Consider the following 20,604-nt stretch of genomic DNA (forward strand, 5'->3'; position numbering starts at 1 on the left):
GGCTACTTCAGCCCTACACACCGGGCTTAATCACAAGCGCATGGGAATGGGACTTCTGCGACTGTGGGCTTACTGAGGGTAAGGCATGGCCGAATTGATTTCAAGTAGCTGCCAGCGTCTTATCGGCCTCTTGCTAAGCACCCTGCTAAACGGCCCTGTCAGAATGCCATTGTGGCCTGACCATGGAGAAGATTTAAGTGCTCCTAAAACACAACTACAAGTGTGCTTATTGTGATGTCCGACACTGGAAGTGCAGGAAATTGGGTCGTAGAAATTTAATGAGTGGTGCAATTTAAAGAAAAAGATGGAAATGAGCAATAACACTCATGAAGAAGGGGAAGGGAGGGGATGGGAGTATCTATGACAGAAATTGTAAATCCGCATTTAATGCTGCGGTCTCAAATGGTATCCGCAGAACATCAAAGAACCCCCCCACCCCACTCCCCTTGCACAAAAATCTAAGAAAGCAAAGCACTCAAAGGATTATTCTCCTCCAATCGCATACACTCACACTGACGGGATCCTTCACTCCTCACTAGCAGACCCCTCCCTAATCGAGAGAGAAGTATGCATGGAGAGAGAAAATGGGAGAGCTATAGGAGGCAGGAGGTAGAGGAGTGGAAGGGCAATAGGAGAAAAGAAATATAACTAAAGGTATGAGTCATCCAATAAAGAGATGTAGGAATATGTGGTGAACCAAGAAAGAATGCAGGTAGACGTTAAGTGAACCTTGACCTCTTGATGGTGTCCAGTTCAGTCTTATTGAATTTCTGTTCAAACCATATAAAACAAACAGTGAAAGCCTAAGAGACTACACGTATGCTAGCAGCTCTGTGAAGTTGTACTTTTAAACTATATGTTAATGCTCACAAAAACAATGCTGACATGATAATACTTAGCAGGCATAATGTTCACCGTCTTAGTTTAGCCATGAATGTATTATAAGAGCTGGATAGGGCGGCATTGCTCAGCCTTGCAGCAAAATTTACCCAGTGGCCACTCGCGGTATTGCAGTGAAAAATCCCCCAGCGGTTAAAAAAGCGTTTTCCTCATAGACCACCTTGAACTGCAAACAAGGTCAATTATGACTCTTTCTATTATGAATTTTTTAAACCATGGAGATGATAAATATACAAAACTTTCTTCCAAGTCTAGAAAAGCAATGCTGTTTTGTCATCACAATGTAAAGTCCATGGGCAGAGCATGAACTTACAAGTGAGGCCAGCAGATGAAACTATTCTGCGTCACATAACGCAGAAACAAACCTGGAAACTAGAAACTTTTTCTGGCGTAAACACCAGCTGAGCACTTCTCATTTAACTGAATGGGCGCAATTTTTGGTCCAGTTTGCAGCTCTTATAAATCATCCACGAGTCTAGTGAGTTAGCATGCTAACATCTGTAAATTAGCACTGACCACAAAATACAGCTGAGGCTGATGGTATTATCATTTGCTTTGCTCTTTAGTGATTTAATATCTTTAAATCTTAAACATCTTAAAAAAAAAAGAAAAGAAGATGAGTCAAAATCAAAGAAAAGGTGGCCAAGATATCTGGATTTAAAGTAGCAGTGGCATGAACAGAAGCAGATGGGTCCTCTTGAAGATATTTGTGCTTATCCTAGAGCTCTAAGAATCTAGAGATGAAGATGAATGTAGCCTACATAGACAACAGGATAATGGAGAGACAGAAACAACAGACTGCACAAACGGTCCAGCTGTCAAATTTGGACAAGTAATACGAGGCAAAAATGAGATTCTTTCTGTTTGAACACCTTCTGATTTCAGAAAGTTCCCAGCAGAACCACTGAAGACATTATGTAACTTTTTTCAAAGGCCAAGCAATCCTGCTCGTGACCTTTTTGTGTAAAATCAGTAAGTATTAAAGAGTAATTTCTGCCAAGAGTCTGGACTTCATGTCATCCATGTTAGAATCAGGCAACAGAAAACAAGCTAACGGTGATTACTATATATAGACACCTGTATGCAAAAAGAAAATACACAAGAGCACACTGAGAATATTCAGTCCATAACAGACATCGGATAAAAACAGAGTGCCGGGGAAAAGAGGATTGCAGCCCTGCATTTACAGATAATCTTTGGGACGAGGTAGGGCAAGAGAAACCTAGGAATTCTGTTAACAAAATGAAGGGGGGAAAAAAAGAGCATCAGGCACGCTTATCTCTGAGACTCCTCTACACAACCGGGTCAGATGAATAAAGAGGTTTTAACCTAATTTCTCACATCCACCACCGCTCTGACCGTGCCTGACCACAGATAGCAAGAGACAGCCTGTAGAAGTAAATGGAATTAATCCTGTTTTTTTACTTGAAAATCACAGCTGGAACCGTTCGAGAAATGCTTTTTGTCAGGGACGCACATCAAAAGATCCTGTCTTCAAACACATTTTCAGTCAGTGTTCACAACAAAACAGCATGCACAGTCAGTTAGCAGATTGTTTCTGAGCCCAAACAAGAACCATTTTAATAGCAGAGTGCAAACAGGATACGGTCATATCTTTGCCATATTGGCAAAATATGACAAAAGCAAGCATGAGTTGGCATAGTGGAGCTGTATTAGCCCTTGAACCAATTTACTTCCACCCTGAGTAATGACTCATCACATGGAAAATGATGGGGATGGTAGATCAAAAATCATACAATGTAGGTTTATCCAACACTGCCCCCTACTGGACATATTGATTAGACACTTACATAAGGTAGGTTACTGTAGTTCAGGTTTGTCAACTGCAGTACTCAATGAAATTGTTGCATTATAACTTTTTCTTTCTTTTTTTTTTGCAAACAGATGCCATATAAATAACTGTGTGTGAATATCTTTAAGTTGCACAGCTGATGTGATATGTGAAGATTGAGTTAGTGCATTGTATTATGTGTCTGTTTGCAAGTGTGTGTGTGTGTGTGTGTATGAACAGTATGTGTGTGTCTATCAGCTCCATTTCAGTGCTTTTTACAACATTTAAACCTTTTGAAAGGTTGAGAGGATCTGCAAAAAAAAGTGATTTGCTAAAGAAAAAAAATCAGTGCACAATCATTCAGCCAATCACTGGAAAGTACCTCAGTGTCACAGCCATGTAAGACATGTTATGCCACATTCTAAGGCTTTTCACTTTCTGTCACCAAAAACTGACCTTACACCTTTTTCATGACCAGTCGGTCTGTCCGTTTTCCCCCCATAGTTGACTCTGTAGTGTCACAGATGATGTAACACCAAGGTCTTTCCTATATTCAACCATGACGCTTATATTCCTGTAAACTACCCCCACACACAAACAGCACAAGTACAAAATACTATGCAAATACATTGACTAACCATGGTGAGCTGTTCAATAATGCTTGATTTAAATTGATTGGACAAATTCACTAAGGGAAATAAACATTATTCCCCTGAAGTGTCCAGGGCGCAGGGTCAGTTACTGAACAACACTCATAAGGGCCAGGAGGAGGGGTTCATTGACCTGCTCGAGGTTCTTCAGTGAAGTGGATGCAGCTCCAAGGTCTGTGCTCAAATCTATCCAGGCTCTTAATTGTGATTTTCCCTTGATAGCGTTTGCAGCATCACATTGAATGATAATTAAGCTTCATTCAGCTGTAGAACAATGTAGAAAAGTCAAATTTCAAATGTGTAAAATTAGTATGCAATGCCAGGACTGAAAGTCACAGCAGTCAACTAATCATACTTCAGATTACTGATCAATGCAGCAACTTGAAAGGGAACATTTCAAGTTGCTGAGGCACATCAAAGACTTGAATGCAAAAGCAGAAATTAAAATTTCATATAATTGGTTGATTTTTTTTTCATCCTTAAATTTAAGCCATGCCTAATTTTCACAAAAGTCAACATTTTTCTTGATGATTAAAAAAAAAATCTGTAATGCAACATATTGATTAATTAATAAGGTTCTATTTCCCCTAAACTCATGGATGGATGAGAGATGAGAGATGGATCGAGCTGGGATGATAAGATATTTTGGGCTTTCTCAACCATTGTACAGATGTTCATTCATCTCTTCTGAATATCATTTTGAGGTTGAGTGGACCTTGTTCCAGCATCTGTAGTTTTTCCCCCTGAAGTAATTTTCACTGATGTGTGTAAAAGCCTTCAATGTGTTTTTAAAGTTACACTAAATCAGCAAAATTATGTATATTTTTGTATTTTATTTTTTTCAGTTTTAAAATAAAATTCCCCAAACATAACCTCTCAAACCCTCTGATATGTCTCTGGTCTACTGTGCTTTACACCTCAAATAAATTAATTCAATTTAATTATTCAACTCAGGTGATTTCTTTCTTTGAAAGCGAAAACTAAAGCAAAACTCTTCGGTTTAAGCTCCTGGCTGCAGCTTTTATAAATAGATGTACAGACAGACAAGTGACATGGAAGTTTTAAAATGAGGAATTATTTCACAAATTGCAAGTTAAGTTAAATCTTTAAGGTCACAAGTCACAGTCAATGTTTCCAAACAAAATGGAAGAGCTTTAATTGTAAGCTGGGAAGACATTTCTTTGATTTGAAGTATAACAAATATAAATGAAGTCTGAAATAATGCAAACATGAACAGATAACTTACTAAACAGTAAGAGTGAAGGGATTGTCTCATGTTGAAGCTTAAAGCTGCCTGTTGCTACATGAATTAACATCCATCCTTTTGGAAAGAGTTTAGCAGTCAGTGAGAAGGAGTGGAGTCTATTTTTTATGTCACACAGGACCTGAGAGGGTTACATTCACCCCAAATGTCCCAGAGCTTTGCTCTGTTTTCCTGTTCATGATATCCTGTATGGTAGAGATGGGCAATGATTCGCTCTTGTCCCTCCGAGGGGCCTGAAGCAAGTCCACCACTGCACAACTGGGCTTTGGACGCCTGCGTCTTAATGCCCGTTTCTCCGACCGGGTCTTGGGTGGAGGGAGCCCATCACAGATTCGATTACAAGCTGTGGTGATTCCACAGAAGGAGGGGTCATCTGAATGGGAAGATCCCTCCGAGCTGCCCTCTGACGGAGAGTCTCTGAAGATAGGTTGAAGTAACCGTTTTGTAAGGGCTGTAGGTTTTGTGGTGACTGGCACGCCGTTACACACAACAGCTCCATTACACAGTTCTGGAGCAGCATGAAAAGAGGGTGTCAGAGTCTCCACTTTCTCAATGGGTTTCATCTTACGCCGTCTTTTCTGTGTGGGGAAAGGTTTGATAGAAAGAACAAGAGGGAGACAAAGGCCCATTTAATCCTGTGAATCAGTTCCTACCAGTATGTCATTATTACATTTTACATTCATACTCTGCAGTGCAATAAATTCATCATAACACACCTTTCTGTTGGCTGGACAAAGACTCTGTGTCTCATCTGGGTGCAGCATTTCTGGGCCTGTGAGGCAAAGAATGATGTTAATTTCTTCCAACATTTCTACAATGTCTACCAGCAAAAAGAATGGTTCAATTCTGGATTAATGAGCTATTATTAAAAACATATGGAAAAAGATCCAAACAGATGGCAGTAAACCTGTACCTTCAGTGGTGGCTAACTGGAATGACTCAGAGTGGATGAGTGGATAGGACGCGCTCCTCTTCAAGCCAGTATCATCACAGGAAGAGAACTGCCTATTAAGCAAACAGTAATGGTTGAGAGAAAAGACCGCATGTGGCACTTTTATTACGACATGAGTCACGGCTGTGTGATCTCTTAAGTGTCCAGCAGCGATGTTCTTGATGAATAATTATATCAATGAAGTGGCTTAATGAGTAGAAGCCATTCACAGCGCTGTAAGAGCTCATTTACAGGTGACACTTAGTGCTTTTCTAAATCTAGCCTCTCAATTTCAACTTTTTCTCGGTCGTCATATTTTTTAAAACACATCTTCCCCCGTTTTACCTTTCACTCTGCTGAGTCTGGTTATAAAGATGTAAATGATAAAATGACACGTTTTTGTGACACAGTGCACTTGTTTATGGTACCTTTCAGGGCAGCAGTAGGAGTAGCTCTTGGGTATGGGTGGCTCTGGTTCTGTGGTTGGAGGCAGGGTGGAGATGCGGCAGCGGTTAGCAAACAGCAGCAGGCCGAAGCACAGGCACAACACCAGAGACAGCAGCAAGTAGTTCTGCCTGTCTGACACCTATGAGAGAGACCACTGGTTACATCACTAGCAAAAAAGAAACAATGGTAATGTCTGATGTGTCAAAAAAACAAAGAACAGTGAAGACAATGGGAGATAATTAACTTATGTACACATTCAGACATGTATTTAAGAAGTTGATGAAGTATTAACACATTTTGTAGCTTTTAAGATGTTTCTAGGACTACATATCAGGAGATCGTGACCAAAGGTACTAGTATATCCTCATGACTTGATCCAGGCACAAGACCAAATGTACTCTGGCAGAAAAACACCAGATTACAAACGAAGGCTTTATGTCTGAAAGTTTGTATCTACCTCATTCTGCAGCTGACTGACTTTGACAGACAGGTTGAGAACCAGCTGAGTCACATTCTCCAGCTGACCCTGTAACAATTGAATGGACTCTGTCTGACGCTGGTCCTAAAAGAGGAAAAAAGGGCAGAAAATGAAGCTACCAACCACACAGGAGGATCACATCCCTGGAATAGCATGTTTGTTAATTGAAAAGCAGAATACATATGAAACAAACTGTCGATTTCTCTAGATTTTACTTGGAATGTAGTGGCTCAAATTCATGGCAATGTTGCATTCATTAATATGACTGAATATGGTTTCGGGACAACAATCTTTAACTCTTCCTTTGCTCACCTGCTCCTCTGCGATTCTGGAGGTGTTCTGGAGTTTAATGATGGTTTTGTTGAAAGCCTTCTGCATCTCCTCCATCTGCTTTCGATACCTTGAATTAAAAGACAGAAAAAATAAGAGATTTCAGCTTATATTCAACTGCATAAAAATGTCTCATTGCTGTTTTATGCGTCCCTGTGCCTCACCTCTGGCTAAGCTGCTCCAGGTAGCGTCCGCTCAGTGACATGTTCATCTCCAGGGCTTTGATGCGGTTGTTGAGCCGCATGAAGACGGACTCCTTCTGGCTGGAGCCGTGCACCGGATTACCGTTCTGTTCTGTGCCATTCTGCGGGTCAGCGTAGATGTCCGAGAGAGAGGGTGAGGTGGGTAAGGAAGGGGAAGATGAAGTAGAGAGGTCTTCACCAAGATCTTCTGTGATGACCGCCTGGCCGCCAGAGAGCTCCACTTCTGTGATGGTGTCTGGAGCTGGGTGGGTTGGCTCAGTTGGACCGGTGCCACTTTCAGGAGCAGCAGGTGGGTCAGAGGGTTGTTCTAAATGAGGAGCAGCATTGGGATGGGGGACTTGAGATTGATCCGTCACATCTGCAGTTTGGACGGGGGAGCTTATCGTCGGCTGAGAAGCATCAATGTGAGGCTTCTCTTCTGTTGGTGCCGCTGGAGAATCGTCCATTGTGGCACTGATGCTGGGTTGTTCATTGTTAGAGCTGCTGAGAGAGGCTGAAGTCTCCAGTTGCTTCTCTTCAACCAGCACCTCCTGGCTCTTTTCTGGCCTCGGCTGCTTCGCTGGTTCCTCAGTAGAAAGCTGTGGCGTCTCCACAATAGGGGTGGGTTTGGCAGAGGATGAATCGGTGACACTGGGTTTGGGGAGGGTCGAGGCTTGACTAGGCTCCAGCTGAGAAGGCTCGGACATGGACTCTTTATGAGACTCAACTGTGTCCCCTGGAGGCTCTGGTGTTTCTGATGGGCTGGCACCTTTCTCTGGCTGCTGCTCAGAAGATTGTTCTTTGTCATGGGGGTGATGTACCTCACTGTGGTGCTGCGTGGGTTCGGGGCAGGCAGAGGGGGTCAGGTGTAGCGGGGGGGAGTGCCCAGTGGGCGTTTGGATGGGAGGAATTGTTTGCTTTCCATCCTTTCTTTGGCATTTTCTGACCAGCTGGGCTGAACACTGCTGCTGGAGATACTCCTGGAGGGAAGCTGTGCAAGAGCAAGAGGAGGAAAAAGAAGGAAGTCCACAGTAGTCGAGACATTCTTGTTGTCGCTCATGAAGATATTTTTTCTCCCTTTCTTCATCCAACTCTTCCTCTTTATCTAAAAGGATGATTGTAGAGCCGATAGGTTCCTCCTCATCTTTTTCTAGAGGAGTGATAATTTTTTCCTCCACTGGGGGGAGCTCTTGTTTGCTAGTATCAGTGACAGACGGATCTGGTACAGCAGTCTCTGAGGAGGAGTCTGCAGTTTCGTGTGTATCAGAGTCTGGTGAAATCTCCACCTCTTCAGATTCTGGACTAGAAAGAGAAAAGAACATTATAGTGTACAATAAATATAGCAAAGGAGGAACACAGATAAGCCATAAAGGAAAATAGAGACCAAATTAGCTTTAGTTTGTAGGTTTGTCATAAATTAAGTTCCACACATCAAAGGAAAAACAAAATTATACTTAAAAGCATTTTGAACACAGTATAAATCCATTTAATTAATCCTTCTATCTACTCTGAAATGACACAATCAAGATTTGCTGATGGTCACTTTACATTTGTGAATAGGTGACAAACATGTACTCACACTGGAGTAAGGTCTGTAGTAGTAGTAGTAGTTTGACTGGTAGTTTCAAGCTGAGATGATGGTTCAGTCATGTTTGCTTCCTGGGATGAAAGGTTGCCTTCAAAACACAAATAAGAAATATTAAAAAATGACTGGTTCCACAAAGGATTATAATCTAGAAGGTCAGCAGCACCATATCATTAACATGTTAACAAAACATGTTTTTACAGTGTTTTAGACTTACCTTGCATCTCTGGGCCTCCGCCAAGAACATTGACAGCAATGTTATTGACCATGTTCAAAATGACATCTGAAGAGAAAATTAAAATACCAGAGTAATATGTTAATGCAGTATTCCAGGTTTGGGATCATTGTAGTAGAACTCCATTTTTGATATATTTACCCTTTGCTGATCCAATCAGATTCTTGGAATACTTGTCCTCACCAGGTGCGTATCCAGCAGGATAATCTACAGGGAGAAGTCATTAGCACACACAAAGCATTTCTATTTATGCAGTAATTCACATCAGCCTCATATAAACACAGAATATTTAAAGAAACTAACAGAAGGCACAATGATCAACTTTAGTTTTGGTGCAACAAATGTAAAAAATAACATGCATACACAGATTCATGGAATAATCTGATAAAAAATTACACAGAGTAAATGAAAATAGGTGCACTCAGTTTGATTTATATGTTGTAACGCTGCAACAAGTGGAGAGAAACACATATTTGTATTGTAGCTGTTAAATATATGATGTTATTAGTTCTAACCCAAGTCGTCGTCCTGATCATCTGGTCTTTCAGAGGGATCAGCAATCTCCTCGTACTCTTCCACCATGCTTGTGCCAAACACCCTGGCAAAAAAAAAATCTAAATCATTCCATAATCATGCTCATATAACAGTGAAATCTAATCCAACTTATCCAATGGTTTATTCTCAAGTCTGTGACAGTGTGTAGAGGACAGATAGAGCTACATTAAAAGCATGCAACACACACAGGCCATATAGAAAAGTCAGGCAATAGTTAGTCCTGTGTCACGCTAGTCTTTGATATATCAGATCTGGCACAAACCCCATGAGAGTTACATATGATTCATAGGAAATCACATGGACCATTTAGTTTAGTTTTACCTTAAAATAAATATTATGTGATATATGTGTTGGTTTCAACAGTTTCTGCCACCTCTGTGCACAGTGCCCCAATTTAACTCTGCAGCAGTGGAAAGCACAGCTGCTAAAATATGCATTAGGTCCCCTTGCTCCCATCAGGCTTGCAGTAAAGCAGTGTGGCTGAGCTGAATCCCCATGACAACATATGCCAAATATTACATAATATCACTTGACACCATCTAGAGCTGATGCAGTATGCAACAAGTATTAATCTGGAAAGCAAAGGCCAACTAGTCTCATTACAGTTAATTAAAAATACAAGAATGTATAATCAAATAAGACACAGTGTAAACACAAAATAATAATTAAAAATACAAATATAAAGACCATGAAACACACATGGCACTAGCTACATTTTGCCTTTACTTTCATGTTCACTTCGTTCTTAAACAACTCAATGTGTTATGAAAGCTCCATTGCCTGAATATTACGTACCTTATGAGACTGAGGGGACAGAAATGTTCAGAGCCAAAGTGAGAGACCAGCTCCACCTAGAACAAAATGTGAAAATGATTGAGACATTATAGTGGAAATGTGCGGTGGATTATACCGCACGCCCACTCAACAATCTCGGCATTGCTTATATTATTTACAAACTGCAAAGCCATGATTTTGTTTTATTGTATAATCAATTTAACAAGTTAAAATGAAATGCTGTCAGCCTGAGTGGTAGTGAGTTACTGTGTGAGTAGATCTGAGAGAAACATCTGTGTATTCAGCAGGTTAGATCATTTAAAGCTGCAATGCGGGACTTTCGTCTCCCCCTTTTGGCAGTGAGAGTAATTACAAAAACACTGTCAATGTAGCTGTATCCTGCTTTGTCACTGAAGTGGCTGTATAAAAGTGGATACATTGTTTTGAGTATTACGCAACCCCTTCAAAATGATTTGTTTCATGTCAGGATATGATCCATACAGTCCAATAACACAGAGCTAAACGTCTCTGTGCATTCTAACAGCCAGAACAGGAATGTCCTGCCCAACATAAGATTTAGGAACTCTGCATCCTGTGAAATACAGAGAAATTTACCTGGTGGTGATAGACTTGATCAGCATTGTATGAACTCAGTTGGTAAGGGTTTCAATGCAACAGACGTTCATTTACATGTGAAAGTTCCGCACTGCAGGTTTAACATAGTATGCTTGATTATCTGAATGCCAGCTTGTGGGTTTTTACTTCATGGGTTTAAAATGTTCATTAGGTGTGATATGAATGTTTTCAAAGAGTAGTTCTTGTAGTAAGAGTAGGCGGGTTAGCAGCAGTTAGATTTGATTATGTTTGAAGTTTATCACTCCACACATAGAAAGACATAAAACAGATTCCCCTCCGTGTTTACTATTCAATTCACTCCACCACAGACCTCTACAAGGAAAAACAGGCTAACCTTTATGTACTTGGTGAACATCTGAAGCAAGAGAAACAGAAGAAAAGAGAAAAAAATTAAAGAGGTTTATACATGCATTCACACAGGACCAAAGAGAGAAAGTTGGTTTTATCTGAATCATGTCAGGAGCAAAACAACCACGAGGCCAAAGTCTCTGACACTCAGAACAAACCAGGACTGAAATTCTATTAAAACTGTCCCTGCTTTCAGGATTTTACTGGTGCTAAAATAATTTACTTTTAGTTTACTGCATAACTTACTTTAAGGAACCAAAACTGTTTGACCTTCTATAATAGTCTTATAATAGTCATGGCACAGACTACACCTTGTGACTGATAAAAAAGGGAACAGAATGAAGGTGAAGGAACCAAAACTTTCACTTTAAAGACATTCAAACCAAAGTGAACAGAAACAGCTGTGCTTTGGTTTAAATATTAAATTCTCACCTGCCCTGAGAGATTACACTAATTGCTCAGCACTACACTAACATTGTGTAATAAGAAAAAAACATGAATGATTACAACGCTCACCTTCACATATTTAGCATAAAGATGTTCATCCAATGGGAAGCTCTGGACTGTGCGTTCATCCCGGCCATGAAAGGTTCCCAGCTTTAGCCACTTGTTTGTTGGGTATCTGCAGGAGTAGATTTATGTAACAGTCAGGTAAGTGGCCCAGATGTTTGTCAGTAGATGATTACTGCTTGGTATCAGTGGAGATTATAATCAAGGCCTTTAGTAAGCAGCTAATAGAAACTGTTTAAACTGTATAAAATATGATAGCTGTACATACCGATCACTGATGGAGACAAGAAAGTCTTTCGGAGTGGAAGAGAAGAGCTCAAAGTTAGCAATGTCTAACTGCTTCAGCTGGATGGGCTCACAGAGCTCAATGATGAACCTGAGAGAAAGAAAATATAGACAATGCAGTTAGGTTGGAGACGAAAAGAAAAGTTTCAGGTTGTAAAAGAAAACCAGATATTTAAGTATACTACATACCAGATTTTATTACTACATGGGTTTAGCATGTACATGTCCATATTCTCCTTCAATATGGCCGATGTGCTCTGTATGGAACAAAGTAAGAAGTCAATATCAGCTTGTATTTGTCATGATGTGAACAACTCACAGCTTTAGTGTCCTGTATACCTTAGCCTCTGGATTAGCGCCAAGGATCTTGGCTCCACACTCCACTGAGGCATAGTTATTGAAATTCTTCTGGACTTTCTTCACCGTATGAGAAGCTCCATTGTTAGAGGTATGAGTAGAAAGAGCTATGGGGAAAAAATGTACAAAGAATTAAGAGGAAAGCTTAAAATTCACCCTACATTCCTGTAGTTTGAGGTGAAATAAGAATCATTTCATACATACACAAAACTTAATGAGCAGAAAATTAAAATATCATCTTACTTTTCTCTTTCTCCACTTCCATCATTTTCCGCTTCCACTCATCAAATGTGGGAATGTCCTCGGGGTCTTTGCTGCTCACGCTGGAATCTGTGTCTGTGGTGACAGGGGAGCTCCGGTCCTGTCAAAGATAATGAGAAAATGAGAGCTAGGACACCTCCTCTGGTAGTCCAGAGGTAAGAGAGGAAAATAGTTCACGTGGTATCCAAGTTCCTTACTTCTTTTTTTACTTCTTTTTTTTCTTTTAGCGTCTGTGATGTGTTAGCCTCCAGATGTTGCGTGCCTTGACCAGCTGGAGAACTCAGAGAAGGGTCAGTGTGGGTTTTAGTACCTGCAGTGTGAGCATTGGAGGTGTTCTCTAGAACTATTGGAGGACTGATGAGGGAACAGAAAAACATTGTGACCTTGTTAGAAGGGGGTCAGAGTTACACTCGTCTTGAAGATGACATTGTTCTGATATTATATCTACATAACTGATGTATTTGCTAATATGATAACAATGCATGAGAAAAGTTATTTTCATATATAGCTTGTAAAATGGGGCACAGAAGTACCAGTTCCCACCTATTACTTTCATATGGGTTGGCTTCCTCTTCTTCACAGTCAGTAGGAGGCAGGTCAGAGGCAGCGACCTCAGGTGCAGTTACATCAGATGCTTCATCTGAGACACTACAAATTTACAGGGAAGCACCCAAAAAAACAGAAACATTTTAACAGAAACAGTGCTGTTAAACTTATAGTAAGCAATGTACAATCACATTTCTGAAACACAATTTTTTCAGATTATTTGAACTAGCTGTAATAAAATGAAAGATAATCTTAAATGAGCTTTAAGGAAATAACGGCTTGCCTGGTTGGGATGTGGTCCTGAGGGTCAGGGATGTAAGGTGCAGGCTTGTCTTTAAACTCAGCAGGAGAAACAGAGTGAGGGTTAGAGGATGGGAGCAGGGGGGCTGATTCTTGGTCTTGATTGATGGATGCATCAATAATTAGATTTTCTGAGCCCTGTTCAGGTTCTGGCTCAGGTTGTGAAAGTCCTTTGGCTGCTTCCAACTCCACCTGGACTGTGGACTCATCCACTTCAAAGGCCTGAAAAACAGAGAGATATTTGAGCTGTCAAGGGAAATGTTCAAATGCTCAGCACATTAGCCAGAGTTAAACCGATCAACTAAAACACTTAAAAGCGTCTAAAAATGGATGCCACAATGCATGTGATTGTTTATCCATGTTTGAAACTGTCCTACTGCCCAGGACGCAAAACCAAATTGTAAAAAGAGGTCTTTGAAAATCATTACTTGAGTGCATTAAGTGTTTTACCTCAGAGTTATTTGCTTTTCAGACATTAGGGGTTGTCTTGGTGGCAGGTAGACAGACCATATCTACATTTTGATCTACTTAAATGCTACCAAAGACAAAATGTAATTTCCATACATGCACAGTTGTCAAGTTTCAAACTAATCTCCACTTTACCTCTGGATATTGGTCTTTTTTGTCCACCTCCTGTAGTGTCTGCTCTTCTTTTTGCTGTTCATCCTCTATAAACAGCTCGCTTTCAGATGGGCTTTGGGTAGGTAAAACCAGGCCCTCTTCAACCTGGAGAAAACACACACACACACACACACACACACACACACAAACACACACACACACACATTACTGACACCATGAGGGTTTTTTTCTATCTTAAATGTTAATGTACTGCTGTGCAAGTAGTGTTTTATTTGAATGGGTTTGCATAAGACCGACATGACATCTGTCATGAACATGAAGGAATCAATGAATGTAAGAGTCAATTATGTAACTTTTAAAAAATAATGTTACTGATATATATCTAGCATGGCAGCTGGTTTCCTGTGTGGTAAAATAAGCTAAGACATGTATAATGAAGTCAGTGTTCACGAGTGTTCTCACAGTAGCTGAAACAACTGGATAACGTGGTAAATTATAGTATTATACAGCAGATGTTACCTTGTGATGAAGAGTGCTTTCTCCTGACTCTTCCTCCGGACTGATGTCCTGTGAGGACACAGGCTTTTGGGCCTCTGGGTGTGATTCTGTGAAACTAACATAACAACTAGGGTACCTACGGGACAAAGAGGACAACAATTAGTGTCATAAAGACACCGAGTCATTTAGTCTGAATATGTGTCGCTTTATGATGCTTTAAGAAAAAACGTCCTGGCATCGGTGGAAGCAGGGAGTATGACAGCATTGATAGAGTCTGCAGTCAAGCACTGTAAACATTTTAATTGACTGCAGTGAGTCACACACAGAGAAAGCTGCAGCCGAGTGTCACAGTGTGACACAGTGAGGACGTCAGGTGGTCTGTAAACCCAACGTGGACCATTTATCTTATCTGTATACAGAGTCAGAGAAGAGACACGCCTCAAAGAAGTGTTGCACTGCTCAACTTGACTGGAGACTATGGAAATATTCTGTTTCTGTTGTTGTCTTTTGTTTGAAACCTAGTGTTTATCCTTGTCTAGAGCAAGAAGACACTATTTAGGAGAGTGAGAATAAACAATGAATGACATTATTTTACTTCAGTGACACTTTCTTCTATACTTTATGAAATTATTAAAAATTATTAATTATTAATATTAATATTATTAAAACACTATACTTTAGCTTGTAAGAGCACAGTTCTGCTGGTGACACTGTGACAGAATAGTGGTCAGGGTCACAGTGACCGTCCACACTCCTGGCCGGAAAACAATGATAATGAGCAGCGTCACTGCTTTAAATACAGTAACTGCATTAATAATGCCACGTTCCTGTGGGGGAACAGATCCTTCTGCTCCAGTCTCAAAGGCCATGCTACAACAGCGACTATACCTTGTCAACAACCCAGGCCATTATCTGGTTTCCATTCAAGATTCCAGGTCAAGGACTTTGCTTGGTCGGTGGGCTGGCTGTTGTTGATCTGACTTGAGAGGCTAGAATAATTGTTAACGTTAGCCAACAACAACACATTTGTTTTCTAATTGAAAGCCAGCAGCCATACTGTAACTCCCAAAGGAGCTCAAGTGGTGTTAAGGCATGGCTCTCTAAATAATTAACTAATTGGTTACAGACAAAGAGTTAAAGCAGTAGACTTTACATACTAAATGGTAGGAAATGCTTCATGGTGAGGCAGCTTGATTTGCAAGATTGCATGTTTTTGTTTTATAAATATGGGATGTTTCTGGACACATTCCTCACGATGAAAAGGATATTTGTTTCAGTCCAGTATGTATGGATGTAATGTTAAAGGGATCACAGACACTATGAACTCCCGCAAAGCAGGCTGGAGATGAAAGAGTGAGCTGGCCACAACGCCACTTATCAAACAGGTAAACACGTCTCCCACGAGTGCAAAGATCAAGTGAATGTGTCCGGTCTCAGTCCAGCGGTCCTTGAGACACACCTCTGACTGACACGTCTTTCAACTTGTTAATGCCACATGCCACACTCCAATTATGATTTCATACACTGAAATGACTCATCAGGGGAGGAACAAATAATCAACACTGCAATCTATTGTATCATGATGCAATCTCTAAATATTTTAATACTCCAACATGCCAACAGCACATTACAGAATCACGTGTGGGAATTTTTTTAATGATTGGGGCAATATATTGCAATAATATTACATTATGATAACTTGAGCTTTTGATTTCCTTTATGAATGACTAGACAATACAGGTAAAATGTTCTATCGCAATATATTTTATTTAATATTGTATTGTGTTGTTGATGGATAAAATAACCAAATGGGAAAGTTGTTTTTGTCTAATCTGGCAATCGAAATACTTCATTACATTAATGTTAAAATTACACACAAATCTAATATTGCCCTTAAAACAATCAGGCTCATTGATTTGTATGACTTCCTAAAACAATCTAATAAACTTAGCTTTATAAGTGATAGCTTCCACAGTGTGACATGTATGGTAAAATCTTAACTAGTCTAGACTTTAGACTGTAGACAAATACATATTGTTTCACTGTAAACCACATGACAACAAACTCTATGTAAGTGCAACTGTTTATAAAAGGCAGTCTATATCAGGTTCATTCTTTCGCTAACATCCGATACACTTTCTCACAGCAGACATGTTGACTTGTCCTGGCAGGAAAAGCACAGGTGTAATTAACAGCATTAATAAAGGCTCAGTGACTCCATTAAATGTGGAGTCTCCTTGTTATTAATCATACCGGTGTTTCATTTCTGCTCTGACATGCCTGAATGCTGTGTACATCTATACTAGAACAGGGCATATTTACATTCTACTTACTGTACCAACAGTAGAGATGACAAGACATCACAAGGCCAAAAGCACTATCAATCACAGCTTCACTTGTGAGAGTTAAATCATCATGTTGGTGAAAGTAGGCCAGGATGACACCAACCAACACGGATCTTAATACCACATTAGATCACATCCCCCCCCCCCCCCCATCTCTCTATGTGGAGTGCAGTAGTCAGTGCGTGTTAGGTTTAGTTACTCTCCTCTAACATCATGACTATATAGACCACAATCATCCCACATAATCTCGCTCCCTGCTGGATTTAGTGTGTTCTGTCAAATTTAGAGAGACTCAACAACATCCAGCTTTCCAGTACACTGACGTGACTGACGTGAGAGGCCTATAATCCTGTCAAGAGCTGATGAACCAAAGCTGTGTAATGTTGGTCATAGCGTTAGCTCAGTGACAGGAATCTGATGTTGGCCACAAGTCTTATGGCGCCTTTAGCCGGGTGTCTTCTATAAATGCTATAAGACACTTATACTATATTTAAATGACATTATATTTATATAGTTGACATAAACGTCGAGCAGCTCACTGAACTTATGACGTTAGAATTTTTCCAAATCATAAATAGTAGTGGCGGTAACACATTATGAAGTGGCGGATACGTGTAATTTAGAGACAACGTGTTTATCAATGTGCTGTCAGCAAGCCAAGCTAACTTGTAACGTTGACAACAAGTCAGAAATCAGCCAGGTGCCACATCACAACATAGCTAGCTGACTAGCGTTAGCTGTGTTACTAGCTTTGGTTAACGTTAGTCGGACACTTGTTACTTTTCACACTTATTGTCTCGCAATGGAATAACAGCAGTCTGCTTAAGCGGAACAAATTGAACTAACTTACCAACAGACTACAGCAACACATAGCCACACTCACTGACACAACTTGTCGTAACAGAGCTGTCATCTTCATCCCTCTCCTACCGGGACAGACATTCTTGCCGTGCTCGGAAATACAGTTATATCCCTCCAGCTGGCCGTCTTTTCAGCCGAGTAAATAAGAGCATAAATGTAGGCGCCGTTTCCTGTTCACTTACAGCTAACGTTAGCTATTTCACTGAGTGTGATGCTGTCACCCACACAACCTGCTGCCGACTGTCACTCAGTGTCAGCGCTCAACCGGCCAATAGAAATGCACAGAGGCTGTTGCGCAGTTCAAACGGAGCAGGCGTTGGGGAGATGGGCTCGTTTTGAATCCTCGGGTTGCCCGAGCGGGTGGTGCTTCTGCAGTTCCGCTATTTGAACATGGTTATAGTATAGATTCCTGCTCTTGTGTGCCGTCCTTTTATATACAGTCTATGGTGCCGTCTAATTAATAGTAAATACGTTTTATGTTGACCAAATAATCCCATAGTTGACATGAAACGCAAATCATCGATCATGTGACGTTGAGTTGGTGATTACATGGAAGCCGCGGTAACAGCTGATAGAAAACAGGGTAACCCTACGAAAAGCCTAAACAATTTCAAATGTTTGAATTTCATAAACTGAAACATTAATCCCACATTTATGCGCTTAATGCTTTATTAATACGTATACGTTTTATAATACAATGAGTTCAAGCAATGAGACAATACATTTTAAAACGACACAAATTGTGCAAAACGAAGCGTTGTTTTAAAAAAAATGGACAAGAGACAACCGTAATTGCAATAGGTGCTGCCATATAACCGTCAAGTTAGTAATTTGGGACTGTCCTTGTTCACTTTTCAGTATCCTGCCACACATGGCTATTGACTGTATATTGCACATGCCACATATATTATGGTCACTAGAGGGAGTCAGTTACTTAAATCTGCAGCATACTTACATCACCTTGGTGCCATGTGGGTGAGGCAGAAACACTTCAGGAGTTAGGAGCCTGCAAAGATCTCTCTATGGGACTAAATGATAAGGTGGCAAATCTTCCATGAGTAGAGTTGTGCCAAGTGAGCGTTAATAGTGCACAGATATACCTGCCAGATAACATATTCTACATATACAGTAACATAAGTGTAGGCTATAAAATGTATGCAATCTGTATTTTTTGGAAATAAAAAATCAATAGGTCAGGTGTTTTCTCTATAAGGTTGGTTTCACTCTACATTAAAAGCATGACCATAAAATTCAAAGTCTGGCATTTCGTATCCCATTACAGTATGTCCTTGAAATCAAAAGGATTTGATTTGCTCGAAAAGTGATGAGTGAGAAAATAAACATTAGAAAGTTCCAGCAATTCAAAAATGCCAGTATAGGTTTGTCAAATTACTGAAATATCTTCACCAACCAAGCTTCGAACATCTGGTTAAGTTGTGCAGAAGTCGCTCAGGCCTCTGCTGCCACCATGTGGGTGCTATTGAAACTTGGCTTTGATTCCTAAATCATGTTGGTTGAATGTTTGTGCAGAATGATGCAGAGTTTGAGACTTAAAGGCTGTTTTCACATTCACCTGCAGAAGGGGAAACGTTTGTAGTTTGGAGGCAATTGCGGTTCAGTATGCATGGTTTTCAATTAGTAAGAAGGAGTAAATGCAATTTCAAGAATTTCTAACTCTGTAATTGAACTTTAAACCACTTTACTGCTGAAAAAAAAATCAGATACAAGTGATTGTCTTAAAACATAGTCTACAGTAGTTTAACAGAAGATTTATATTTATTTGTATTAAAGCTATGAAACAATGACACACTTCTGTTAGTGTAATAAAGCTCCATTACATCAAATTAAATTATTATGAATGAATCAATAAAAAGTGTTGGTTTCAGACAAAGGATGGTAAATGGAGAATTTTGGAATACCCTCTGTACATAAGAGTTTTAGAGTTTAGCATTGATATATTTAGAAATTCTGCATTTTAACAAAAGGAGTGTGTAAAAAAGAGTCTTAGTTGAGTCTTCTCAAATAAGGGATACCAGTTGTGCTTTATCTGTACACATATGGAAAATGTATTGTGACATACTTTGGCCAAAGGAATGTCCCACAGAATAAAAAATACCCTAATAACAATAATGTGTATACACTTGTTCATAGTATCTGGCTTAATAGCAGGTTTTATTGCGATCGTGGTAGTAGCTGAGGGACGCTTATGTTGCATTATTTTCAGACAGATTCTATGATTTTTTGCAATATTTACACAATAGGCCATCCCAGGATTTGCTGTGAAAATCACTATTCAAGTTATTATGGGAGCCTGGCGGAGAATTTGCCCACCAAGGATACAGTAGATTTGGTATGAATAAGTAAATAAGCAAGCAAGTCATCACATCTTCCGTTATGAACAGCATATTATTTTTGCTGCGCTCCAGTGAGAGGTCTGCATGAATATAATTACCGTCTCCAAAACCCAGTGGCTTAACCAATTAAGACTCTGTTGACAAGGTTAGACATTATGAGGAAGAAGTTTATTGAGGAGCAATACAGAGACACAGAAAATAACAACTGATGCAATTTCCCAGTTTTAACATTATGCCCTTTGCTAAACAATGCCATCTCACTACAATTGGAACCTGTTCGTTGTTGGTCTTGAGCTGTTTAGTTTTTTTTGTTTTTTTAAACTTGACGATTCTCTTTCTACATTTAGCTTTGGCAATACAGAATTGTAATTCATGCCGGTAAGGCAGTCTAAATTAGAGAGAAGAGAGCATTTAGTGAATAAAGACATAGAGAACGATTAAAGCGCTAGGATCCTTGATGAGGTCTTTATAGTCCACAGGTACAGTATCTCTTTATCATTACCTATATACATCAGAACACAGTTTAGGCCCACATACACAATAACAAACTGACAGAGAAGCACTTGAACATTGACAATACTGCCTTAAGCTCTGACGC

At 40.0% G+C, this 20,604-nt stretch overlaps 1 protein-coding gene across 1 annotated transcript; it reads right to left on the reverse strand.

The window, feature by feature from the left end:
- Positions 1 to 4,209: 4,209 nt before the first annotated feature.
- On the reverse strand, positions 4,210 to 17,851 carry LOC133990849 (SUN domain-containing ossification factor-like). Its single transcript, XM_062429256.1, is given in 25 exon segments — positions 4,210 to 5,184; positions 5,323 to 5,378; positions 5,520 to 5,611; positions 5,966 to 6,123; positions 6,442 to 6,546; positions 6,775 to 6,862; positions 6,957 to 8,276; positions 8,554 to 8,650; positions 8,777 to 8,842; positions 8,936 to 9,001; positions 9,310 to 9,392; positions 10,145 to 10,200; positions 11,094 to 11,114; positions 11,624 to 11,729; positions 11,886 to 11,993; positions 12,092 to 12,159; positions 12,242 to 12,366; positions 12,503 to 12,620; positions 12,718 to 12,874; positions 13,064 to 13,168; positions 13,350 to 13,588; positions 13,970 to 14,092; positions 14,468 to 14,582; positions 17,642 to 17,664; positions 17,666 to 17,851. Coding segments are annotated over 25 exon segments (4,008 nt in total). The 5' UTR covers positions 17,711 to 17,851; the 3' UTR covers positions 4,210 to 4,716.
- Positions 17,852 to 20,604: the final 2,753 nt, after the last annotated feature.

This window comes from Scomber scombrus, chromosome 11, assembly GCF_963691925.1.
Source record: "Scomber scombrus chromosome 11, fScoSco1.1, whole genome shotgun sequence".
Classification (NCBI taxonomy): Eukaryota; Metazoa; Chordata; class Actinopteri; order Scombriformes; family Scombridae; genus Scomber; species Scomber scombrus.